This window comes from Littorina saxatilis, linkage group LG12 (assembly GCF_037325665.1).
Source record: "Littorina saxatilis isolate snail1 linkage group LG12, US_GU_Lsax_2.0, whole genome shotgun sequence".
Taxonomy (NCBI): Eukaryota; Metazoa; Mollusca; class Gastropoda; order Littorinimorpha; family Littorinidae; genus Littorina; species Littorina saxatilis.
Genome location: NC_090256.1, coordinates 78,313,331 through 78,336,169, shown reverse-complemented (window position 1 = coordinate 78,336,169; position 22,839 = coordinate 78,313,331). Strand labels below are relative to the sequence as shown.

Genomic DNA, 22,839 nt, shown 5'->3' with positions numbered 1-22,839 from the left:
CTAACCCCATAATGCCAGACGCCAGGCGGAGCAGCCACTAGATTGCCAATTTTAAAGTCTTAGGTATGACCCGGCCGGGGTTAGAACCCACGACCTCCCACCAGGCCAACCGTGCCGGTCTAGTATACATACATACATACATACATACATACATACATACATACATACATACATACATACATACATACATACATACATACATACATACATATACATACATACACACATACACCACGACCCTCGTCTCGATTCCCCGTCTGTTGTAAAAAGACAGCTACCATCGTGTATCATACGAGGGCTGATGATACAAGAGCTCACAAGCTAATTGACCCCCCTCCCCCCTCCCTACCCCCCCCCCCCCCCCTCCCCCCCCCCCCCTCTTCTCTGCGCCAACCTGAACAGGATCAGCGCTCCTTTTTCTGTGTAAAATACCTTTCTGCACAATATTAGCAAATCATTCTCTACGCAAAACCTGGCAACGCAAACGACGCAGGTGCTTGGAGCTGCCCCCAACCCCGTGATCACGTCACGAAATCCGCGGCCCCAACAGAGAATGACTGTCATGAGCTGTATGACGTCAAACTCACAGTCGCGCAGGTTTCACTGTGACTCTTTGAAACGCTTAGACCTAACTGTCCCTGACACCGCCGATGGTTTTAAAGCCAACCAAAATTCTCAAAAGGGTCCAGCATCTCACGTTTTGCAAATCAGTGCTACACATCCTGAGAAAGTAATCAAAATAAACGGTTGCGCAAGATGAGTGCCCGTTATGAAAGGAAAATAAAAGCAGCAACGACAACAACAGTAATATGAATGTGGTTCCGTCTGCTCAGCCGGTGTTTACGGATAAACCGACAGTCGTATGTAAGTTATACAAACGAAAACAGTGGTAGAATAATTGTCCATCCTTTACAAATGACATGTGACCACGAACTCGCAAAGCTATGAAACAGAGTTTTGTCATGCTTTTTATATACTTTACAGCTATATGCCATATTAAGTGAGAATTCCGCGTCAGTTGCCATTAAAGGGATAATGTCTAACAAGAAGACTGTCTCTCAGCGCCCCAAGAGCTATATACAGTTCAGGTGTTGGTGTTGTAATGATGTGACCAAACACCAGGAATACCTAAAAATATACGTTTGGGCGCTGATTTACTTAAATTGAAAACAGTGAATGGGCCCTTGAACTTTTTAAGGTCCAAAACGTCAGAAAATTATCTTTACGTACGGCTTTAAAAAGACTAAATGAAAAAAAAGTTGTAATGCCATCGTGCATGCCAGTCATGCAGCCTTGGCGACCATGTGGAGGGAGTCACGCACAGCGGCTTATTTTGTAATTTACTAAAAAGGTGAAGCCACCGAACAGTTTCCACGTTGGTTACCAATATAATTATTCACAGTGACGTCAATTTAAATTGCGTGTTTCTGTCGGTGAAGAGTTGGTTGGTGTGTGTTTGTGTGCGAAGGGAGGGGATGCAAATCTTTCTTTGGTAGCACACGCTGTTGCGGCCATTGTCTTGTTGTTGTTGTTTTTGTTGTTGTCGTCGTCGTCGTTGTAGTTGCTATTGTCGTCGTCGCATAGTTGTTGTTGTTGTTGTTGATGATGGTAGCATTGGTGGTAGGGCCAAAAAAAATAATAGGTGTGGTTACGGTAACATAGCCAAAAAAAAATAGGGTAGGAAGGTAGGCAATCACTTTTTATTTTTTTTAATTTTTTTTCTAATGTGTACAAATTAAACCTACTTGACAGGGAAATAAGTGTGCGACTCGGGCGCTTTCGCTTTCATTGCGTTTTCTGCACTCGTTTTCTTGTGTTTTTGTTGTTGTTGTTGTGACAAATGTAATAAAAAGTTATAGGGTCGGCCCCTAAAAATAGGGTAGGTCGGGTTACCGTAACCACACCTATTTTTTTTTTAGGCCTAGTGGCACTGAGAGTTGCCCAGTCATATAAAGAGAACTGGGCCGCATCACAACTCAGTGGACTGAAAGCTTCCAAATATCTTTCACTTAGCTGCACATAGCCTTTAATTTCATTTGCTGGGCAGCCAAATGGGAAAATAACTCGCTTAGTGTGGGCGCCAATAATGAGCTATTATTTTGTCTGCTTGATAACCAGCGCCTTTGTGGAGCTGTTGGTTAAGCATGGAAGAGACAAGCGCAGTGCCGACTAACATTTGCCTACAACAGTAGACAGAGGCGCCATCTGGAAAGTTGAAGTAACCCTACGTAACCTGGTTAGTTCCGCCACGTTCGCCAGTCGTTTGTCCGGTAATTATCCGCATTTCTCTTCACACGTCATGCAGGCAGTGTGTTGCAAACCATAAAACAATTCGCGCACAGCTGAATATATCGATGCGAATGAATTTATACTTGTTACATTTTGTTCCTTTCTTTTCTTTTTTCTCAGCACCGTCTTTTTCATGTGTGTGTGTGTGTGTGTTTCGTGTGTGTGCCAGTGTGTGTGTGTGTGTGTGTGTGTGTGTATGTGTACTCAGTGTAACCAAATGCATGGAAGGCAGCTGAGTTTCAGTGGAGTCAGTGTGACTGGTAAAACTGACCGACTTTACGGTGAGTGCGCACGTGCAGGGGATATTCTACAGCCGCTGTGCACGCAATGAAGTCACGTGCCATCACTGGGTTCATTCATTACGATAATGAGCTAGGTCAACACAACACAAAGTGGCAAAGCGGCCATCGATTGGCGAACGGAAGCAAACAGTTCCACAAAACCGAATTGGACTGCAAAGTCAGTACTCATAGTGGTGACTTGCCCTCGGTTACTAATGACACGGTCACTGTTGAAATCACGGCTCTGTTGCACCTATGCCCCCCCCCCCCCCCTTAATTTACAGACTCTATGAACAGAGCATGCGGAAAACTAGACTTTTTTTTTAAAGGGGGCGGCGGGAGGTAGGGGGGCTTCCGAAAAAGGGGTGGGGGAGGTGGGAGGGGGTGGTCCCTGTAAGTCACGATTTTTTCAAAGTTACCAAAAGTATGTTGCCATGCCGCGCCCGTATCCTTGTCAAGTGTATGCAGTCAAGTTTAAAGCCCCAGTCTGCCTCAAATGGTTTACAGAACGATTTAAATCTTTTTATGATAAAAGCAGTTATAACCGTATAAAACACACTTGCAATAGCATTTAATAGCATTCAATGACACAGTTAGTTTGAATGGCTATTTAGCTCGCGTAAACCACACACCAGATTTCGTGGTTTATCTAACCCCTGAGCCATCGTGTACCCGTGTGATCCACTTTCCTTTGTTTCACAATTTGGTCGTCAGTTTCTGATTTCAATGCGACTCGCTGTATCTGCAATAGCACGTTATTGTGTACCTCTGAATCTAAAACACAACAAACGGCTGCGAGTCACACGAACTTATCGGCGGCGGTTAGCTCCAAAGAAGCAAGCGCTATGCAGAAAATTCGTCTGCTTGGGCTAACACGACCTTGCGTGACCTGCTTCCGGGTCCCCTTTTTTCAAACTTTCAAAACTTCGAATGTACTGATCTTGTCTTGATGAAAAAATTATTCTTTTATGATTTAAGAATGTTTGTGTGACAAGCTGTCAATTTATTATTTAGATTTTAAAAGTTAGATCAAGCGCCAAAACGAGGCGTCCGATTTGTCTCATTGTAAATCCGGCTGGCAACGCAAAAATAAATTCTTTGAAAAATGCTCGCTCTTTACGGAGGGCACCTAAGATATTCTCAAGCGGTGAGTGTTTAAACGACTCGAACTTGTGTTTGTATTGTGTGTAAAATCCTGACAGTGTCCCTGATCACTGAGAAACTGATGGTTTACGTGAAGCTGTGTGTGCCTTTAACGCCGGTTACTTTATTCCCCGGAGTCATTCGACTCGTCATGATTATGTAAGCCGGCTCAGTCCAGCCAACCACAGAACAGCCTGATCGCTCAGTCCGCTTGTTGTTTGAAACAGTTACACACTGCAAGACTCGACTAGTTTATAGCATGGCAACGCCGTATCCAAACCACACAGACCTTATAGCAATCCCACCCCAACCCATTATAAATGGATAAATAAATAAATTGATAATAACAAAACAAAATAAGTTCGGATCAAGATCACGTCAGTGACAGGGACTCAGTCAGCACTAAAATAATGTGAACGTCAAAAGTTCTCAAAAAACCCATAGAAAACCTGCTCAAACCGCACTCACGGTCTTAGTCTTTTCAAGTGATATAATAAGAAAATAAAAAGACACCTTAATAAATCTTTACTCACCAGAACAAAAACGACAGAAGTAAAATTTTCACATAGTTCAGGCTAACATTCGGGAAAAAAAACTTGAAATATGCAAAACAAACAGCAAAAACAAAACAGCAGCAACCCCGATATGAAGATCAAAGACTATAATTTCAAAGATCAAGCCAATAAAGTGCAACATATCTTAAACGGTTTTGTTTCGTCATAACTTGATGCCGCTCAGTCTGGCAGTTCAGTTTGAAACCCGGCATAGACAATTAGGGATATCTATGTTTGAAACCGAATTCTAAGCTTATCCGGTAAACGGCACGGTAATCCTCCTGGATCTCTGATTCCGACCTAGACTGCTCAAAGCGGCTCTGATCCATGACAAGTCAGTCGCGCGATGCCAGTGTGTGTGTGTGTGTGTGTCCCAGTGTGTGTGTGTGTGTTTGTGACTGGGAGAGAGAGAGAGAGAGAGAGAGACTGGGAGAGAAGACAAGACAAGCCAAGCGGAGAGAGAGACTGAGAGAGAGAGAGAGAGAGAGAGAGTGTGAGAGAGAGAGCAAGATAGATAGAGAGATTAGACAGTAAGCTTTAGTGTCTTATCCAAGGTTAACGTTATCGAAGGCGGCCGTTTGCGCGGACTTCTTGTGAGTCAGTTGAAAACTTGAAACGAATCAGTGTCAGTGTATTCTTAAACTTTCCGTTTTGCATTACGTGGTGTGTAATTGTGTGTGTGTGTGTGTGTGTGTTTTATTCTTTCTAAACTGAAAACGTATGTATCATCTGGACAATAAGCAGCGCAGTTTGTCATCGTGGGCCGCTCTGTCGGTCGATGTCCGAGGTGCGCAGCAGTGTCAGAGCTTAGTCGCCCCGCAACGAGCATATTCAAAACGCGTACAACTCGATGGTTTTATAGGTAACTTACCTCTCAGGCTGTTAAAACCTTTCCCTTTAATGTGTTACAAACACCCCGAGTTCTAGATATTGTACTGATTAAAGATCAATCATATAGAAAGAGTTTTGTTTATTTTCTTTATTTTCCCATTCAATCTTTTCAGATAAAACAGTCCGTGTCAGTAGCAGACGATGCTTGAAGCTGTGAAAAAGAGAAAAAACAAAACTGCTTTTGACTTCGTGTAATAAGAAGCATGGAACACAAACATAGAAACACCACAATCTAATTGTATGAGGCCATTTCCACCTCATCTCAAACCTTAACTGCATCTGGTCTATTTATCAGGGTCTGCAAAACATGCCACGAAAGAGAAAATACGAACTTCCTCTTTCGATCAAGGCCGTTTGTTGTGTCACTTCCGGTGTGTTATCTTGACTTGTGTGCTGTGGGAACTTTTGCTTTGCGATCGAAAAAATGACAGATTGTTGACAAGAATCACCACAGATCAAAACGTCTCCTTCTGGAAATAATGGAGTGACCAACAATGTTCGGATTTATCTCCGATTGTTAAACTGAATGATGACTTCTTGTCCAAGAACTTCGCATGTGTGACATTGCCCCCATCATTTGCCGGAGTTGCAGTGCACTTTTTTTGGACAGGAACCAAACGAACTCAAACAGACTTTCGGCGTGGTGATGAAAACAAATCTGCATTTATGGCTGTTTTGAATGAATTCTAACGACACGTTCCACTACTTATTGTCTTCATCATGACCCAGAGCAGGCCCAGAGATGATAGTGAACGGTATGACTGAAAAAATGCTCTGCATTTTGTTAGTTAAAACTATTTTTAAGCGCAGTGGCTACGGTTACGCCTTGTTTAGATGGTGTAATCCTGCTTGGCCATTCTATGGTTACACCAGAACGGCGTAATTCTGTTCGACCACACATTTTGGCTCCGTGGTATTATTCAACTCGGTGGTCCTACTGCATCGATCCTGTTTATCTTCATTCCGATTTGTCAGAGATAAGAAAACTGTAAGATCCGTTTTAAGCAAAAGCAAAGTTGAGAAAATATTAATACGCACTCTCCAGCCATGCACGCAACAGAGAGCCGTTTTAGTTTCTTTTTTTGTAAGTTGTTTTGCCAATTCCGATCGGTCGATATATTATACTTTCTCTTTCATAACAAACGTCGTCTTTACTGTTGTCTTTGAAGCACTTTTGGTTTCAACATTTTAGTTGTTGTACTGCTGGATTGTGCACGAATACATGTGCAAAAAATGGAGTGCGCATTAAATTAATGCAGATAGCACTCACGTGTACATGTTGAAGATTGTTGAGCTTTGAGTCAAATTCTCTTAATGATAAGTGGTGCGATGAACAGAAACGAAAAACGATTAGTAACAGGCCAGAAATTGGTGAGTATTTTACTTGCCATGCCATGGTGAGTAGAAACGTGTAACTGGCGAGTATAAATGTTCATATAATCGTCAAATGCTCGTAAAGTAACTAAGCTGCTGAAAAGAATGGCTGGTTTGGCTCGTAAAGTTTGCTCTCTGGCTAGTATATTTTTAGAATCACTAGCCAAAGGCTAATGCACCATTTGTTGGACTTTCAGGGCTGAGTAAGTTAACAACATTTAACTCAGGTATTTCTTGCAAAATGCTAATGGGACAGGGGCAGTAACTTCTTTCATCACAGAACGGCTGACATTAGAGTCCCAGAATAGGTATACGACCACAAAACAGCAGAGAGAGAAGCCTACCTGTTGTAAAGTGGCGTACACATTAAATGGCTGAGCCGGCATATGTTGTCAAAAAGGCTCAACTCAATAACTGTAGCCACTGCCATTTTTAAAAGACAAAATGTCTCATAAAACCACGCCATTGCTGGTTTGGTGGTTATCAACAGAAAATCACAACTACCCACAAGAGATACAGAGTGTCAAAGTTGAGATTCCAAACTGGAGTGCATATCATTCAATCAGAATACACTGTACCCTTGAACAATTAATGCGCTGAGAAGTTGCTATCCAGAAAGTCTTTGCTTAGTGGCCTAGCTCAGCTTTACAAATTACATGAACCCTATGGATGAGTCAGTATGATGATCAGATTATGTCAATCTGTTTGAGCTACATCTGCAGATGTGTAGTGTTCTCATCACTGAAGCCTGAGTTCTGTTTCTGACAGTGACAGACATCAAGGAATATATGATAGAATTTTACTTGCCCCTGGCGACAAGGCGGTGGATTTGGCCACCCTTGCATTAAAGGAAGCCAACTGACTTTCAGACCCTTTTGAGATCCCCCGATTTAAGGCTTTCCCGATTTTAAAACTGCTTTATTAAATCGTCTGGTTTTAACCTCTGCGAATTTAAGGACCTTTAAGACAAGATTTGGGGTTCTTAAACAGGAGATATTATGATATATATATATACACACATGTTTGGAACAAAAGAAATTGTAGCAAATAAAAACAAAGTGCAGAATGTAAGTCTAGAGAACAAAATTTGCCTGACTGTTGCAGGCAATCCTGCTGGGTGTGCTTCGCCACAGAAGAGGATGACACAGAAGCAGCGTGGGTGCGGCCCTGTCGTTGTCGTGGGACGACCAAGTGGGTTCACCAGAGCTGCTTACAACGCTGGGTGGATGAGAAGCAGAAGGGAAACAGCACAGCCAAAGTAGCATGTCCACAATGTAATACAGAATACATCATCATTTTCCCCAAGCTGGGTCAGTACGGTGGGTTTTTGAATGATTACATTTTTTTTTCTTTTTTTTTCTTTTGATCATGCAGGGTTCCCCAAACTGTGCGTTCCTGTGTACTGTATGCATGAGAAGCTGAAAAAACATACCAGAAATTCATGGAGGGGTCTTGCCATGCACTAAATCTCAAAAGAGCCGGTCCCGGGAAGCATTAACTTTCCATTATCATGCCTATCAATCGGTCTTTTCAGAAAATGATCTGATGAATCTGCATCAATGCAAATTTAGAGAGTTAATCCAATGGATATGACCATACATTTTTGTGAATGGCTCCAAAAGTTGGCCCTGCATCCACATGAGTGTTCCTCGGATTACCTGTTGGTGAGGTATGTGCCTTCTGAAAGTAAATGTAAGAATATGAACCTCCTGTTCTTGGTATGCTCTGAGCGGCTCATCTGTAAGGATCCCTGTCATGCCAACTTTGATATATATATGACAATATTTGTTTAGCTTATGTAGATTTATCTGTTTACAGTTTTAACGTGTCGTAAGTCCACGCTGTCTTTGTAGAAGCTGAGAAAGGTGTTTTCAAAGTTCTTTATATTGAAGAGCTTAGTTGACTGTTTTTATGAAGAACCAAATATTTTTTCTTATGATCAACAAGATAAGAGATCAATTCTGATGTCAGTGTTTTGGTCAGGCACAGACAAAAGGTTGACGAATTGTGTTGCAGACCTGGGAACCATACGATTTCACCGTATTTTGTGGGGCGGGGATGTGGCTCAGTTGGTAGCGCGCTGGATTTGTATCCAGTTGGCCGCTGTCAGCGTGAGTTCGTCCCCACGTTCGGCGAGAGATTTATTTCTCAGAGTCAACTTTGTGTGCAGACTCTCCTCGGTGTCCGAACACCCCCGTGTGTACACGCAAGCACAAGACCAAGTGCGCACGAAAAAGATCCTGTAATCCATGTCAGAGTTCGGTGGGTTATAGAAACACGAAAATCCCCAGCATGCTTCCTCCGAAAGCGGCGTATGGCTGCCTAAATGGCGGGGTAAAAACGGTCATACACGTAAAAGCCGTGGGAGTTTCAGCCCATGAACGAACAAACAAACCGTATTTTGTACGCATGATTGTCTAGAATACGATTAGTATGGTCAGTGCAAAAAAATACGACGAGAAAATTCCTTGACTACTTTTCTTTACAAGTGTATCCCGAAGCCGATCCAGTGTTTTGACACATGATTACAGTTATTGTCAGTAAACATTGAAAGAAGCATTTGTTTTAAATGTATTGGTAAACTTAATTAACGGTGTGACGGATGCGTGTGAAGCATGTTTGAATCATGAATGTTCAAATGCTGTATGGAGTACGCTCATTTTCCTGAAAATACATCAAGTTTATTTGATGATACTCCAAGTGCAAAACAGGGATTCTCCGGTCTGGTGTTGTTTTAAGCAAAACATTAATTGATTGTTGTATACCCACAGGGCCAGTTGTCTATTTGATGGACATTGCTGACAAGATCATCTACAAAACGTGTCCCTTTGTAGCGGGTGGTATGTTCATTGGCTCTGTGTACTGGACTGCAGTCACCTATGGAGCTGTCACAGTTATGCAGGTAAGATGTTTCTTCCAAACATTAAAGACACTGTCCTTCCTGTGTACATGTATGCATGCAGATTACATTTACCAGCACAGATCTGTCCAAACTTTCACACGGGATAAGGCCAAAAAAAAAAGAGGTCTGTTTACGGTAACATAGGCCCAAAAAATAGGGTCGGTAGGTCGGGATTTATTTATTTATTTTTTTTTTTTTTCTCCCAAAAAACATTTTGACGTTATTTTGCGATTTTTTTTTTTTTTTTTTTTTTTTTTTCTTTTCCCCCAAATGCCCAAAAAAAGTCTAGGGTCGCGCGAAAAAAATAGGGTCGGTTGGGTTACCGTAAACAGACTATTTTTTTTGTTGGCCTAAGACTTACACATTACTTCAACTTCTCCTTCTTCCTCGTTCGCTTCTTCAGATGTCCACACCTGTATACGCAAGTTGCTAAGGCTGAGGGGCACGAAGCTAAACTGGGAGCCACCCAACTTTGTGGTACCAAGACACAAGGTCTGATTAGTTGAAGAAATCACAACGAATCTCAATTTCAACCAATCAGAACCTTTGACTGTTGGAAGGCACCCAGTTTTGGTTTGTGCATCAGCCCAGGCTGAAAAAAGCTTCTCCTGCAGGAGGGTCTCATGTAGCCATGCTCTACGTCTTTTATTCTCCTGCAGGAGGGTCTCTTGTAGCCATGCTCTACGTCTTTTATTCTCCTGCAGGAGGGTCTCATGTAGCCATGCTCTACGTCTTTTATTCTCCTGAATTGATTCTGCAACGTAAACACACGCCAAATTCAAAAGCCTGGTTACTTTCTGTGCACAGTAGGACAATTTTGTTGAATTAATTTCATGAGTGTCAACAAATATGATAGTAATATATGCACAATTTATTCATCGCAAATTGCAACTCTGCTCACCGTGACACAACGCAACCAGGCTGTGGACTTTTCGTAAGTGTTGAAATTGAAGGATGCTGTCATTTTGCAGATCTGTGATGGTTGACATGATGATCACGCAGCACATACTGACAGCTTTCCCTATTAGATACCAGCCAGGTTATTTAAGTTGTAGACTACCTTGTGTTTTCAATGACTTCTTTTGCAACCCATTTCTTTATTCTTTTTTTCTTTTTCTTTTTTCTTATAAACAGGATTCTGTGATAAGGCTATCGATTCACATACAACATTTATCGTATCATAATTCCCGGAATGTTGAGTCTTATAAACGATTACATCTAATTTGTGACTGAATTGATTTTCCATGCTCTGTTTATGTCCACTGGTCCTTATCACCCAACCTTTCCTGCATCACATTTGCAGTTGTCAGTTTGTCACCAAATCGGACATAAAAAATAGACCAAGACAGAAAGCTGTTCTTTCATTATTTAGTGCGCCTTAAATGTGATACTTGTGTATGAACACAGACTTCTTTGTTAAAAAATGAGCGGGTGTGTCATGTAATTGGTAGAGCCTTGTAGTCTGAAGAATGATTATGATAATTATAATTTTCGCTATTCTTTTCCTGTCACAGGTGCTGGGCCACAAAGAAGGCCTGAATGTGATGGAGCGAGCTGACCCCCTTTTTCTTTTGATTGGCCTTCCCACAATCCCTGTCATGCTGATTCTGGGCAAGATGGTTCGATGGGAAGACTATATATTGCGTCTGTGGAGGAAACATTCTGCAAAGCTGCCGCTTATCAACTACCTGTGGCCTGATGGTAAAGCTGCCTTTCAAAAGGGACTTTTTTCTTCTTTGTTTCTTTGTTTCTTTCTTCGTTTCTTTCTTTTATTCTTTCCTTCTATGTTTCTTCCTTTCTTCTTTGTTGTTGTTGTTGATTTGACAGAATCGAGAAATTTGTCTTGACACCCCCTGTCTGCACGCATGCACACATTTCCCAACTTCAGAGCACAAAGAGCCTGTAAAGCCTGTTTCACTTTTCAGATGCAACAGTTTGACTGCTATTTACTTTGTCACACAATGTGCCACAATATATGATTTGGCCAAGATTGTTTTTCATACGGTCCAATCGGTGACATGTTTTGTGATCTCTGTTTCGCAAAGAGAACCTGTCCTTATTCCAAAATAGCATGTCACGCTGCGTGTTGATTTCAAACTTTTGACCAGTCAGTGCACTACATTGCTCTGTGCGTCAGTGACGTCACAGATGATAGTCATGTGTACATCATGTGTCCTGTGCATGAGCGTTTCTTTAATCAGATACTTTACACATGATTCAGTTTCTAACTCAGTCGGAGCTGTGTAGCACGGTGCTGGTTACAATGAGTATGCTACCTTTGACTTTGTGAATGGATACATTGTAGGTTTTGTTAGGACTAGTTACAAGACTAGGCTAATGCTTATAACCTCACATCGCTGGTCCAGGCAGTCAATCAGTCCATCAATCAACAAATCGGTCTGAGTCGGTCAGTCCATTTAACGGTTTTGATACCATCCATCAATCAGTCAATCCCCGTACCCTCACTGATTCCATTTCTCTCCATAAAACATGCTTACTCTCTTATTTATTGGAGAAGTTATAAGAAGAATATTTACAGTGGCTTAATCATAGTTGCTTAAACTTTTGTCTTCTTGTGACATTAACAATGTCATGTTGGGCATGTTGTGCAGTATATGTGACAGATATTGTGACATACTGAGTTTGGTTGGTCATGAGAACAAGCTTGAGTTGTGATTCACAAGCTTGACAAAGGGGCACGTCAAGTGCGATCATGTGGTTCAGTGTGATAGAATTTGTTGTTTTCATCATTTGGCAAAAGAGGAATATTTCATTCCAGTTCAAGCTGTCGCTTTATTGACATATTTTTTACTGTATTGGCACAGAACAAACATTTAAGTATGTTTGGGTAATCCTAATAAAAATAGACGCTGCATATGCTGCATCTTCATGCATATGGATAAATACAAAATGTTGGAATTGTTTTGTGGTGGGATGGCACAGATTATGGAGGAAAGGCGGCTACAGTGGACCCCCCGCGCCCATTTAAGACTTCCTCCTTTTTATATTTAGTCAAGTTTTGACTAAATATTTTAACGTAGAGGGGGGAATCGAGACGAGGGTCGTGGTGTATGTGTGTGTGTGTGTCTGTCTGTCTGTCTGTCTGTCTGTCTGTGTGTGTGTGTACAGCGATTCAGACAAAACTACTGGACCGATCTTTATGAAATTTTACATGAGAGTTCCTGGCATTGATATCCCCGAACGTTTTTTTCATTTTTTTGATAAATGTCTTTGATGACGTCATATCCGGCTTTTCGTGAAAGTTGAGGCGGCACTGTCACGCCCTCATTTTTCAACCAAATTGGTTGAAATTTTGGTCAAGTAATCTTCGACGAAGCCCGGACTTCGGTATTGCATTTCAGCTTGGTGGCGTAAAAATTAATTAATGACTTTGGTCATTAAAAATCGGAAAATTGTAAAAAAAAATAAAAATTTATAAAACGATCCAAATTTATGTTCATCTTATTCTCCATCATTTTCTGATTCCAAAAACATATAAATATGTTATATTTGGATTAAAAACAAGCTCTGAAAATTAAATATATAAAAATTATTATCAAAATTAAATTGTCGAAATCAATTTAAAAACACTTTCATCTTATTCCTTCTCGGTTCCTGATTCCAAAAACATATAGATATGATATGTTTGGATTAAAAACACGCTCAGAAAGTTAAAACAAAGAGAGGTACAGAAAAGCGTGCTATCCTTCTTAGCGCAACTACTACCCCGCTCTTCTTGTCAATTTCACTGCCTTTGCCATGAGCGGTCGACTGACGATGCTACGACTCGTACGCGTATACGGTCTTGCTGAAAAATGGCATTGCGTTCAGTTTCATTCTGTGAGTTCGACAGCTACTTGACTAAATGTTGTATTTTCACCTTACGCGACTTGTTTAGACCTTGCCTTCTCAGATTTTCAGTTCATAATCTCTGTAAAATTACCTCCATTTTAAGACTCCCTCCTGTTTAAGACCTCATTTTCTCAGATGTTTAGAGTTCTCAAAAGGTGGGTTGACCGCTCCACTGTATATTAACATTATGCTTTAAAGCCCGCTTGGACAAAATGTCTAACTCAATAAACGTGTACTGGTACCTTTGGGCAATTGGATGTAAGCTCAGACGCTGTCATTTTCAGTGATTGGCCTCTCTGTTGCACCATGTCTCTCTGTTGCACCATTCCTCCTCTCAGTTGCCTGTTATTTCATTTTACAGACATGAATGCACGCTTGCATGCACACACCCACAGAGACTGAGAGTGAGAGAGCCCAGTCTAACTACTTTTTACATTTAGTCAAGTTTTGACTAAATGTTTTAACATAGAGGGGGGAATCGAGACGAGGGTCCTGGTGTATGTGTGTCTGTCTGTGTGTGTGTGTAGAGCGATTCAGACTAAACTACTGGACCGATCTTTATGAAATTTGACATGAGAGTTCCTGGGTATGATATCCTCAGACGTTTTCTTCCCATTTTTTTGATAAATGTCTTTGATGACGTCATATCCGGCTTTTCGTGAAAGTTGAGGCGGCACTGTCACGCTCTCATTTTTCAACCAAATTGGTTGAAATTTTGGTCAAGTAATCTCCGACGAAGCCCGGACTTCGGTATTGCATTTCAGCTTGGTGGCGTAAAAATTAATTAATTACTTTGGTCATTAAAAATCTGAAAATTGTAAAAAAAAAAATTTTTTTATAAAACGATCCAAATTTACGTTCATCTTATTCTCCATCATTTTCTCATTCCAAAAACATATAAATATGTTATATTTGGATTAAAAACAAGCTCTGAAAATTAAAAATATAAAAATTATGATCAAAATTAAATTTTCGAAATCAATTTAAAAACACTTTCATCTTATTCCTTGTCGGTTCCTGATTCCAAAAACATATAGATATGATATGTTTGGATTGAAAACACGCTCAGAAAGTTAAAACGAAGAGAGGTACAGAAAAGCGTGCTATCCTTCTCAGCGCAACTACTACCCCGCTCTTCTTGTCAATTTCACTGCCTTTGCCATGAGCGGTGGACTGACGATGCTACGAGTATACGGTCTTGCTGCGTTGCATTGCGTTCAGTTTCATTCTGTGAGTTCGACAGCTACTTGACTAAATGTTGTATTTTCGCCTTACGCGACTTGTTTGTTTTATGTCCCATCAGTGCAAAGGGTAAAGGGAAGAAGAAACAAGTATCCTAAAGCCATGTATCAAAACATTCAGTCAGCTTAGAAGAATGACATTGACCACACCAGATTTTTTTGTTTTTATCTTTTAGTAAGACTAGAAAGCCCTGGGCAGGTCAAAACCCTTCAATCAAGACATAATCACAACCCCCCAATCCGAACTGTATGGGCTGTGGGGGATTAGAAACGGTGATTTGGTCAATTGTGCTCCTCCTAAGTTTCATGAACATCTGTGCAGAAGTCTTGTGGGAATTGCTGTACACACGCACACACACACACGCACACACACGCACACACACACACACACACACACACACACACACACACACACACACACACACACACACACACACACACGCACACACACACACACACACACACACACACACACACACACACACACGTACACACACGCACACACACACACGCACACACACGCACACATGCTCGCCTCCCTGTCCAATCCCAGTCTCCCAGAAAACATTCAGTCAAATATTGACTGAAGTTAAAAACGAAACGAGAGAGGGCATGCAAGATGTGAGGTGTGTGTGATAACAGGTAATGGGAAGAAAACAAATAAAGGAAACAGAGAGAATTCAAGTTGCTGCTAGATCTGAGGCATGTTAGTTGCAAAGGGTAGAGTAAAGAAGAGCGCAACAACCATCCTTCCCTTGCGGTGGCCCTTTTAATTTTTTCTTTCTTTTTTCTGTCTCTTTTTTTCCCGTCTCTTTTTTTTTCCCCCATCTAAAGTCGGGGCCAAACCCGGGAACATGCCCCTAATGGTTTTACCGTGAGGGCGTTAAACATTACTTATTATCAAGAAGAAAAAGGAGACGTAAGTGAGTGTGTGTGTGTGTGTCAGTGTGTGTGTGTGTGTCAGTGTGTGTGTGTGTGTGTGTGTGTCAGTGTGTGTGTGTGTGTGTATGCTTGCGCGCTTGCGTGTTCATGTGTGCGCAAAAGTTAAAGCTCTGGAACAAATTAAGATAAATTGTAAGATTTCAAACAGCAGGGGACAACTCAAGAGCCAAATTATCCATAATTAAAGAGAGAGAGAGAGAGAGAGAGAGAGAGAGAGAGAGAGAGAGAGAGAGAGAGAGAGAGAGAGAGAGAGAGAGAGAGAGAGAAGGAGAGAGAGAGAGAGAGAGAGAGAGAGAGAGAGAGAGAGAGAGAGAGAGAGAGAGAGAGAGATGTGAGGTGTGTAGCATCATTTGCTTGCCTGGCCAAACACAGGCTGTATCCGGTGGGCAGCAGAATAAATCAAAATATTTTCCCTCAACCATTGATTTTCCTGCCGTCTCTTTATAGCTGCTGGCTTCCTCCTCCCGTTCTTTGTCAGTCATCTCCGTGTGTGTGTGTGCGTGCGTGCGTGCGTGCGTGAGAGAGAGAGAGAGAGAGAGAGAGAGAGAGAGAGAGAGAGAGAGAGAGAGAGAGAGAGAGAGAGAGAGAGAGAGAGAGAGAGAGAGAGAGAGAGAGAGAGAGAGAGAGAGAGAGAGAGAGAGAGAGAGAGAGAGAGAGAGAGAGAGAGAGCCATTGAGTTGTGTGTTTGTACTACTGATATGGGCGCGCTCCAATATATATGTGTTTGTGTGTGTGTGTGTGTGTATGTATGTATGTTGTGTGTGTGCGTATGAGCTCAGCATGCGAATGTATGTGCGTGTACCTGTCTGTCTGTATTTGAGTGTCTGTAAGTGTGTCTGCATTTTGTGTGAGAGCCACTGAGGTGTGCTAGGTGTCTCAGACTGGCAGGTCATTATTCAGCTGAATACCTGAGTAGTCGTGATTTGTCTCCCGTGTGGCTGAACATAGACTGGAACCAGAAGAGGCCATGTTACACTTGGTTATTCACCGTTAAACCCCCCCGTCAGGCTCGATCTTTGGAGAACTTTCACCCTGGTGCTGCTTGGTCATTGGGGAAAGCCCTGCGTATTGTGAAGGGGAAATACACTTTCTAGGCTCAAGTGGGTTGGGGTGGGGTGCGGGGAAGGAGGGGGGGGGGGGGGGGGGTGGAGGATGTAGGAACTGACTTTCGACTCGATAAGCAAGAGATTGTGATCAGAAATGTGAAGTGTCTAAATAAAAAGAAAACACACCAGTAACCAGGTTAGGTACGTTTATATCTATAATCAATATTTCGGCACGTTACTGCCTTCTTCGGGATGGTAAGCTTATCTGAAGTGTCTGTCTGAAAACGACGTAACCGTCAGGCAGTTCCTTTTTTTTTTAAAGAAAAGTATTTGGGTGATAGAACTGTTACTACAATGAACGATTTTTCAAGTGTATACATATGTACATTTTTGGTTTTATAATCGACCTTTGAGTTATGAAAAAAGTATTCAGAAAAAAAAGCAAAATGAAAACAAACAACGGAATATGTGTCCGCGGCTCGTTCTGACGTCATGTTGCACATTATCAGCACTTAAGCGATCATAATTAATATGTACCCCCGCAGATCGGTCTAGGCTTGTAGATGTAAAAAAAAAGCCTCCCATCACTCGCACACATGTACGCCAATACCGAAAGACAACAGCATTGCTGCTATCTTCGCAGAGAGGCAATTACATGGGAAGTGACACCTTTGTCAATTTGTGAACAAATTAGTTGAACACATAAATCCCACTCTGCACACCAAGCAGCCAGGCAGTTTACTGTGTGTATGTGTCCAACTGGAGGGATGCTCTCTTCACACCAAGCAGCCAGGCAGTTTATTGTGTGTATGTGTCCAACTAGAGGGATGCTCTCTGCACACCAAGCAGCCAGGCAGTTTATTGTGTGTATGTGTCCAACTGGAGGGATGCTCTCTGCACACCAAGCAGCCAGGCAGTTTATTGTGTGTATGTGTCCAACTAGAGGGATGCTCTCTGCACACCAAGCAGCCAGGCAGTTTATTGTGTGTATGTGTCCAACTGGAGGGATGCTCTCTGCACACCAAGCAGCCAGGCAGTTTATTGTGTGTATGTGTCCAACTAGAGGGATGCTCTCTGCACACCAAGCAGCCAGGCAGTTTATTGTGTGTATGTGTCCAACTGGAGGGATGCTCTCTGCACACCAAGCAGCCAGGCAGTTTATTGTGTGTATGTGTCCAACTGGAGGGATGCTCTCTGCACACCAAGCAGCCAGGCAGTTTATTGTGTGTATGTGTCCAACTGGAGGGATGCTCTCTGCACACCAAGCAGCCAGGCAGTTTATTGTGTGTATGTGTCCAACTGGAGGGATGCTCTCTGCACACCAAGCAGCCAGGCAGTTTATTGTGTGTATGTGTCCAACTGGAGGGATGCTCTCTGCACACCAAGCAGCCAGGCAGTTTAGTGTGTGTATGTGTCCAACTGGAGGGATGCTCTCTGCACACCAAGCAGCCAGGCAGTTTATTGTGTGTATGTGTCCAACTGGAGGGATGCTCTCTGCACACCAAGCAGCCAGGCAGTTTATTGTGTGTATGTGTCCAACTGGAGGGATGCTCTCTGCACACCAAGCAGCCAGGCAGTTTATTGTGTGTATGTGTCCAACTGGAGGGATGCTCTCTGCACACCAAGCAGCCAGGCAGTTTATTGTGTGTATGTGTCCAACTGGAGGGATGCTCTCTGCACACCAAGCAGCCAGGCAGTTTATTGTGTGTATGTGTCCAACTGGAGGGATGCTCTCTGCACACCAAGCAGCCAGGCAGTTTAGTGTGTGTATGTGTCCAACTGGAGGGATGCTCTCTGCACACCAAGCAGCCAGGCAGTTTATTGTGTGTATGTGTCCAACTGGAGGGATGCTCTCTGCACACCAAGCAGCCAGGCAGTTTATTGTGTGTATGTGTCCAACTGGAGGGATGCTCTCTGCACACCAAGCAGCCAGGCAGTTTATTGTGTGTATGTGTCCAACTGGAGGGATGCTCTCTGCACACCAAGCAGCCAGGCAGTTTATTGTGTGTATGTGTCCAACTGGAGGGATGCTCTCTGCACACCAAGCAGCCAGGCAGTTTATTGTGTGTATGTGTCCAACTGGAGGGATGCTCTCTGCACACCAAGCAGCCAGGCAGTTTATTGTGTGTATGTGTCCAACTGGAGGGATGCTCTCTGCACACCAAGCAGCCAGGCAGTTTATTGTGTGTATGTGTCCAACTGGAGGGATGCTCTCTGCACACCAAGCAGCCAGGCAGTTTATTGTGTGTATGTGTCCAACTGGAGGGATGCTCTCTGCACACCAAGCAGCCAGGCAGTTTATTGTGTGTATGTGTCCAACTGGAGGGATGCTCTCTGCACACCAAGCAGCCAGGCAGTTTAGTGTGTGTATGTGTCCAACTGGAGGGATGCTCTCTGCACACCAAGCAGCCAGGCAGTTTATTGTGTGTATGTGTCCAACTGGAGGGATGCTCTCTGCACACCAAGCAGCCAGGCAGTTTATTGTGTGTATGTGTCCAACTGGAGGGATGCTCTCTGCACACCAAGCAGCCAGGCAGTTTAGTGTGTGTATGTGTCCAACTGGAGGGATGCTCTCTGCACACCAAGCAGCCAGGCAGTTTAGTGTGTGTATGTGTCCAACTGGAGGGATGCTCTCTGCACACCAAGCAGCCAGGCAGTTTATTGTGTGTATGTGTCCAACTGGAGGGATGCTCTCTGCACACCAAGCAGCCAGGCAGTTTAGTGTGTGTATGTGTCCAACTGGAGGGATGCTCTCTGCACACCAAGCAGCCAGGCAGTTTATTGTGTGTATGTGTCCAACTGGAGGGATGCTCTCTGCACACCAAGCAGCCAGGCAGTTTATTGTGTGTATGTGTCCAACTGGAGGGATGCTCTCTGCACACCAAGCAGCCAGGCAGTTTATTGTGTGTATGTGTCCAACTGGAGGGATGCTCTCTGCACACCAAGCAGCCAGGCAGTTTATTGTGTGTATGTGTCCAACTGGAGGGATGCTCTCTGCACACCAAGCAGCCAGGCAGTTTATTGTGTGTATGTGTCCAACTGGAGGGATGCTCTCTGCACACCAAGCAGCCAGGCAGTTTATTGTGTGTATGTGTCCAACTAGAGGGATGCTCTCTTCACACGTGAGAGTCTGGGCTGATCTGTGATGGGGAACATGATCGTTTACACGAGCAGCCAGTACTCTCAAAGTCTTCCCAAACTCTTTTCAACATATGGGTCTGAATACTTTTCTTTTTCGTTAGACTCCCGACTCATCATTTTCCATCACTCATGTTAAAAAACACCAACAAAACACACAAAAAGAACTTTCCTCAACAATGATTCTCATCGATTTTGAATTGAGGCGTGACTACACATTTCTGGCTCAACACAGCTGTCCTGAAGCGTTGCCATGAAAACATAAAGTAGACAGGAGGGGAAGAAAGTAGAGATTTCACTCTCTGCCACCGGAATATTGGAAGCTGTAACTTGAGCGTTCGACAGGAGAATCTGAATTATTCTTGTCACATTGGAGTTGTTTTTAGCTGCGTTTTTTTTTCTTCTTCAACTTTTCCCCCCTTTGTTTGTCTTGTTCTTGGTCTTCTTCTACTTCTTCTTCTCTATGAAAGATATTTTTACGACCGTCAAGGAAATGCAATCTAGGAGAGGAATGTCCTGCAAGTGGTTGCACTCCAGGAGATGGCGTATTGTCAATGAAGCTTTGTGTATGTGCGTGTGTGTGTGTGTGTGTGTGTGTGTGTGTGTGTGTGTGTGTAAAAAGATATTCTACTGTTATGCGTAGCTGTAGAATGTCTTTGATGTGTGAGTTCATGTTTCTCTCTTTCTCTCTGTGTGTGTGTGTGTGTGTGTGTGTGTCGCTCTCTCTCTCTCTCTCTCTCTCTCTCTCTCTCTCTCTCTCTCTCTCTCTCTCTCTCTCTCTGTGCGAGTGTATCTTTCTGACTTTCTGTCTGTATGTATCTCTCTGTGTCTGTGTTTGTCTGTCTCTGTCTCTCTCTCTGTCTCTCTCTCTCTCTTAGTACAGCAATCGTAGCGTGACAAGGAGGGAACTGTCAGCATTTGTCAAACAGACCCAGGGTGAATGACAGCTGTATCGGCCGTCTGACAGCTGACCCTTCAGTGCTTTAAACCACGACTACACGCTTGTCACAACACATTCGGACACAGCACTTCACATTGCACGTGAGCTGTGTCACCTGCAAGAAAATATATCTTCTTTCTAAAAACATATTTTAATTATGAATGCCTATTTTATTGATGCAGACATTTGTATATGATATTCTTTATATGTATGTCATACAATGTATGGTATGTATTACTTTTATCACGAACGTATGTATTAATTGTCCTGCTGTCACCCCAGTCTGCGTCAGTAATTACGGCGACATCATTGTCGAGTTGTGAGAGTCAAGCATCTATTTTTAACCCTTTTTGAATGAAGACAAACTTGGCCACTGACGCAAATCCAAGCCGCGGCGTTGAAGCGTTACTGAGAAAACGAAAAGTATTAACCGTGATGATTCTCAGTAGCTTTCGCTTCTCGATATCTGTTCACTCCTGGCACAAAATAAAAATAACATGGCAAAAACATTTTTGATTTGTGAGATTCTAGTTTTTTTGTTTTTTTACAACTCTTGATCAGAACGAAGACAAACTTGGTGACTGCCGCAAATCTCAAGACGCGTCGTTGTGGTGTAACCGAAGAAACGAAAAGCATTAACCTTGATTACTCTCAGTAGCTTTCGCTTCTTGATGCCTGTCGAATCCTGGCGCAGAAGAAAAATAACAATTAAAGCCTCGGAGGCCAATAGTCACAGGACTGGAATATAGATGAACAAAGAAAAAATAGCTGCCCTCCCTCTTTTCAGAGAGATATACTGAAAACGAGAGAGAGAGAGAGAGAGAGAGAGAGAGAGAGAGAGAGAGAGAGAGAGAGAGAGAGAGAGAGAGAGAGAGAGAGAGGAGGGGGGGGGGGAGGAGGAGAGAACAAATAGCTTCATTACATCTTTTCAAAGAGATAGACTGAAAACGAGAGGGAGAAAGAGAGAGAGAGGATGTGGGTGTGGGGGGTGGAAGGGTGTCTAATACACGACGTGCACTTGTCCGTAGTCATTATGGGGGCGAGGACGCCCCCATTCTATACGGATAGTTTCGAGGTTGACCATGGGCAGCGCCATTTTGTTGTGAAATACGTCATCAGTTTGTGTACACAGGAAGTTGTGACATCCGTCACCCTATGGGAGGGGTGACGTCAAAATTGTTCATCTGTAGAAAGTTGTGAAATCCGTCACCCTATGGGAGGGGTGACGTCAAAATTGGTCATCACAGAGTTTGTGTAACACAGGAAGTTGTGAAATACGTCACCCTATGGGAGGGGTGACGTCAAAATTGTTCAACAAAAACATGATATGTCGCATTGTGCAGGGTCAACTGCAACAAACTCAAACCGAGCCGAGCTGTATTTGAGTGACTTATATACCCGACATTTTTATTTCTTATTTTTAGCACAGGTGTAGGAAAAATCATGAACCAAAATGTTATTTATTTTCTAATTTAACATTTTTTTTACAAATATGACCATGGTCTTTTAAACATACAGTGACATTAAACATTGTTATGTTAAAAAAAAGAAAAAAGAAAAAAAGCTTTTGTGCACAAATCAGAAAATACATTGTACATTTTACCTACAGGCCAAACCGTGAGTGTCTGTGGCAAAGCCCGACCCAGGAAATTGCACTGATTTTATATTTAGATCAGAGAGAAATTGTCAAGAACAGGCGCTTGCATTTGGATGTGTCCAATGATAGTAGGTTTGGTTGTGATCAATCAGAATAATGTAGGAATAAAAATGTATGACAGTTTAGTATGATGACATGTAATTCACATATGCTGAAATATGATATTATACATCATGTAATATTATTATGGCTGTTGCCATGACCATGAAACCCAACAAAGGTTTAATGTAATGTAATTCAAAATACCAAAACCGAGCACCTATTAATCTCGTCTTTGCGCGTGAAGATTGAGGCCGTCTGCCAGTAGCGGTTAGGTCATACAGTGGAACCCCTCTCTAGCGACCTTTAAAATGTTGACAAAAATCGGTCCTTGTGGAGGGGGGTCCTTACAGAGGGAGGGGGCGGAGTCAGGGGGCCACAAAGAAAGTCAGATTTAAAAAAAAAAAGAAAACAGAGAAGTTTGAGTTGCTGACGACCGTTCTCTCTGAAAGCAAACTGCTTCGATTTCATGTTTGTCCTTGGTGTCCACCAGTTCTGGTGCATGTACTACCCTGGCCAAGTTTCCTCTCAAGACATCAAAGAGACCGCC

At 42.8% G+C, this 22,839-nt stretch overlaps 1 protein-coding gene across 2 annotated transcripts in view; it reads left to right on the top strand.

Annotated features, from left to right (window-relative positions):
• Window positions 1-5,500: 5,500 nt before the first annotated feature.
• Window positions 5,501-22,839, top strand: part of LOC138982851 (E3 ubiquitin-protein ligase MARCHF5-like) — an 80,118-nt gene continuing 62,779 nt past the window's right edge. Inside the window, exons 1-4 of one of the 2 annotated variants that reach the window (XM_070356221.1) lie at window positions 5,501-5,913; window positions 7,637-7,851; window positions 9,304-9,434; window positions 10,949-11,135. In XM_070356221.1, the coding sequence (XP_070212322.1) occupies window positions 5,879-5,913; window positions 7,637-7,851; window positions 9,304-9,434; window positions 10,949-11,135 (568 nt within the window). In that variant the 5' untranslated portion in view covers window positions 5,501-5,878. The remainder of the gene's footprint in view (window positions 5,914-7,636; window positions 7,852-9,303; window positions 9,435-10,948; window positions 11,136-22,839) is intronic. The other variant, XM_070356222.1, reaches the window with a different exon arrangement.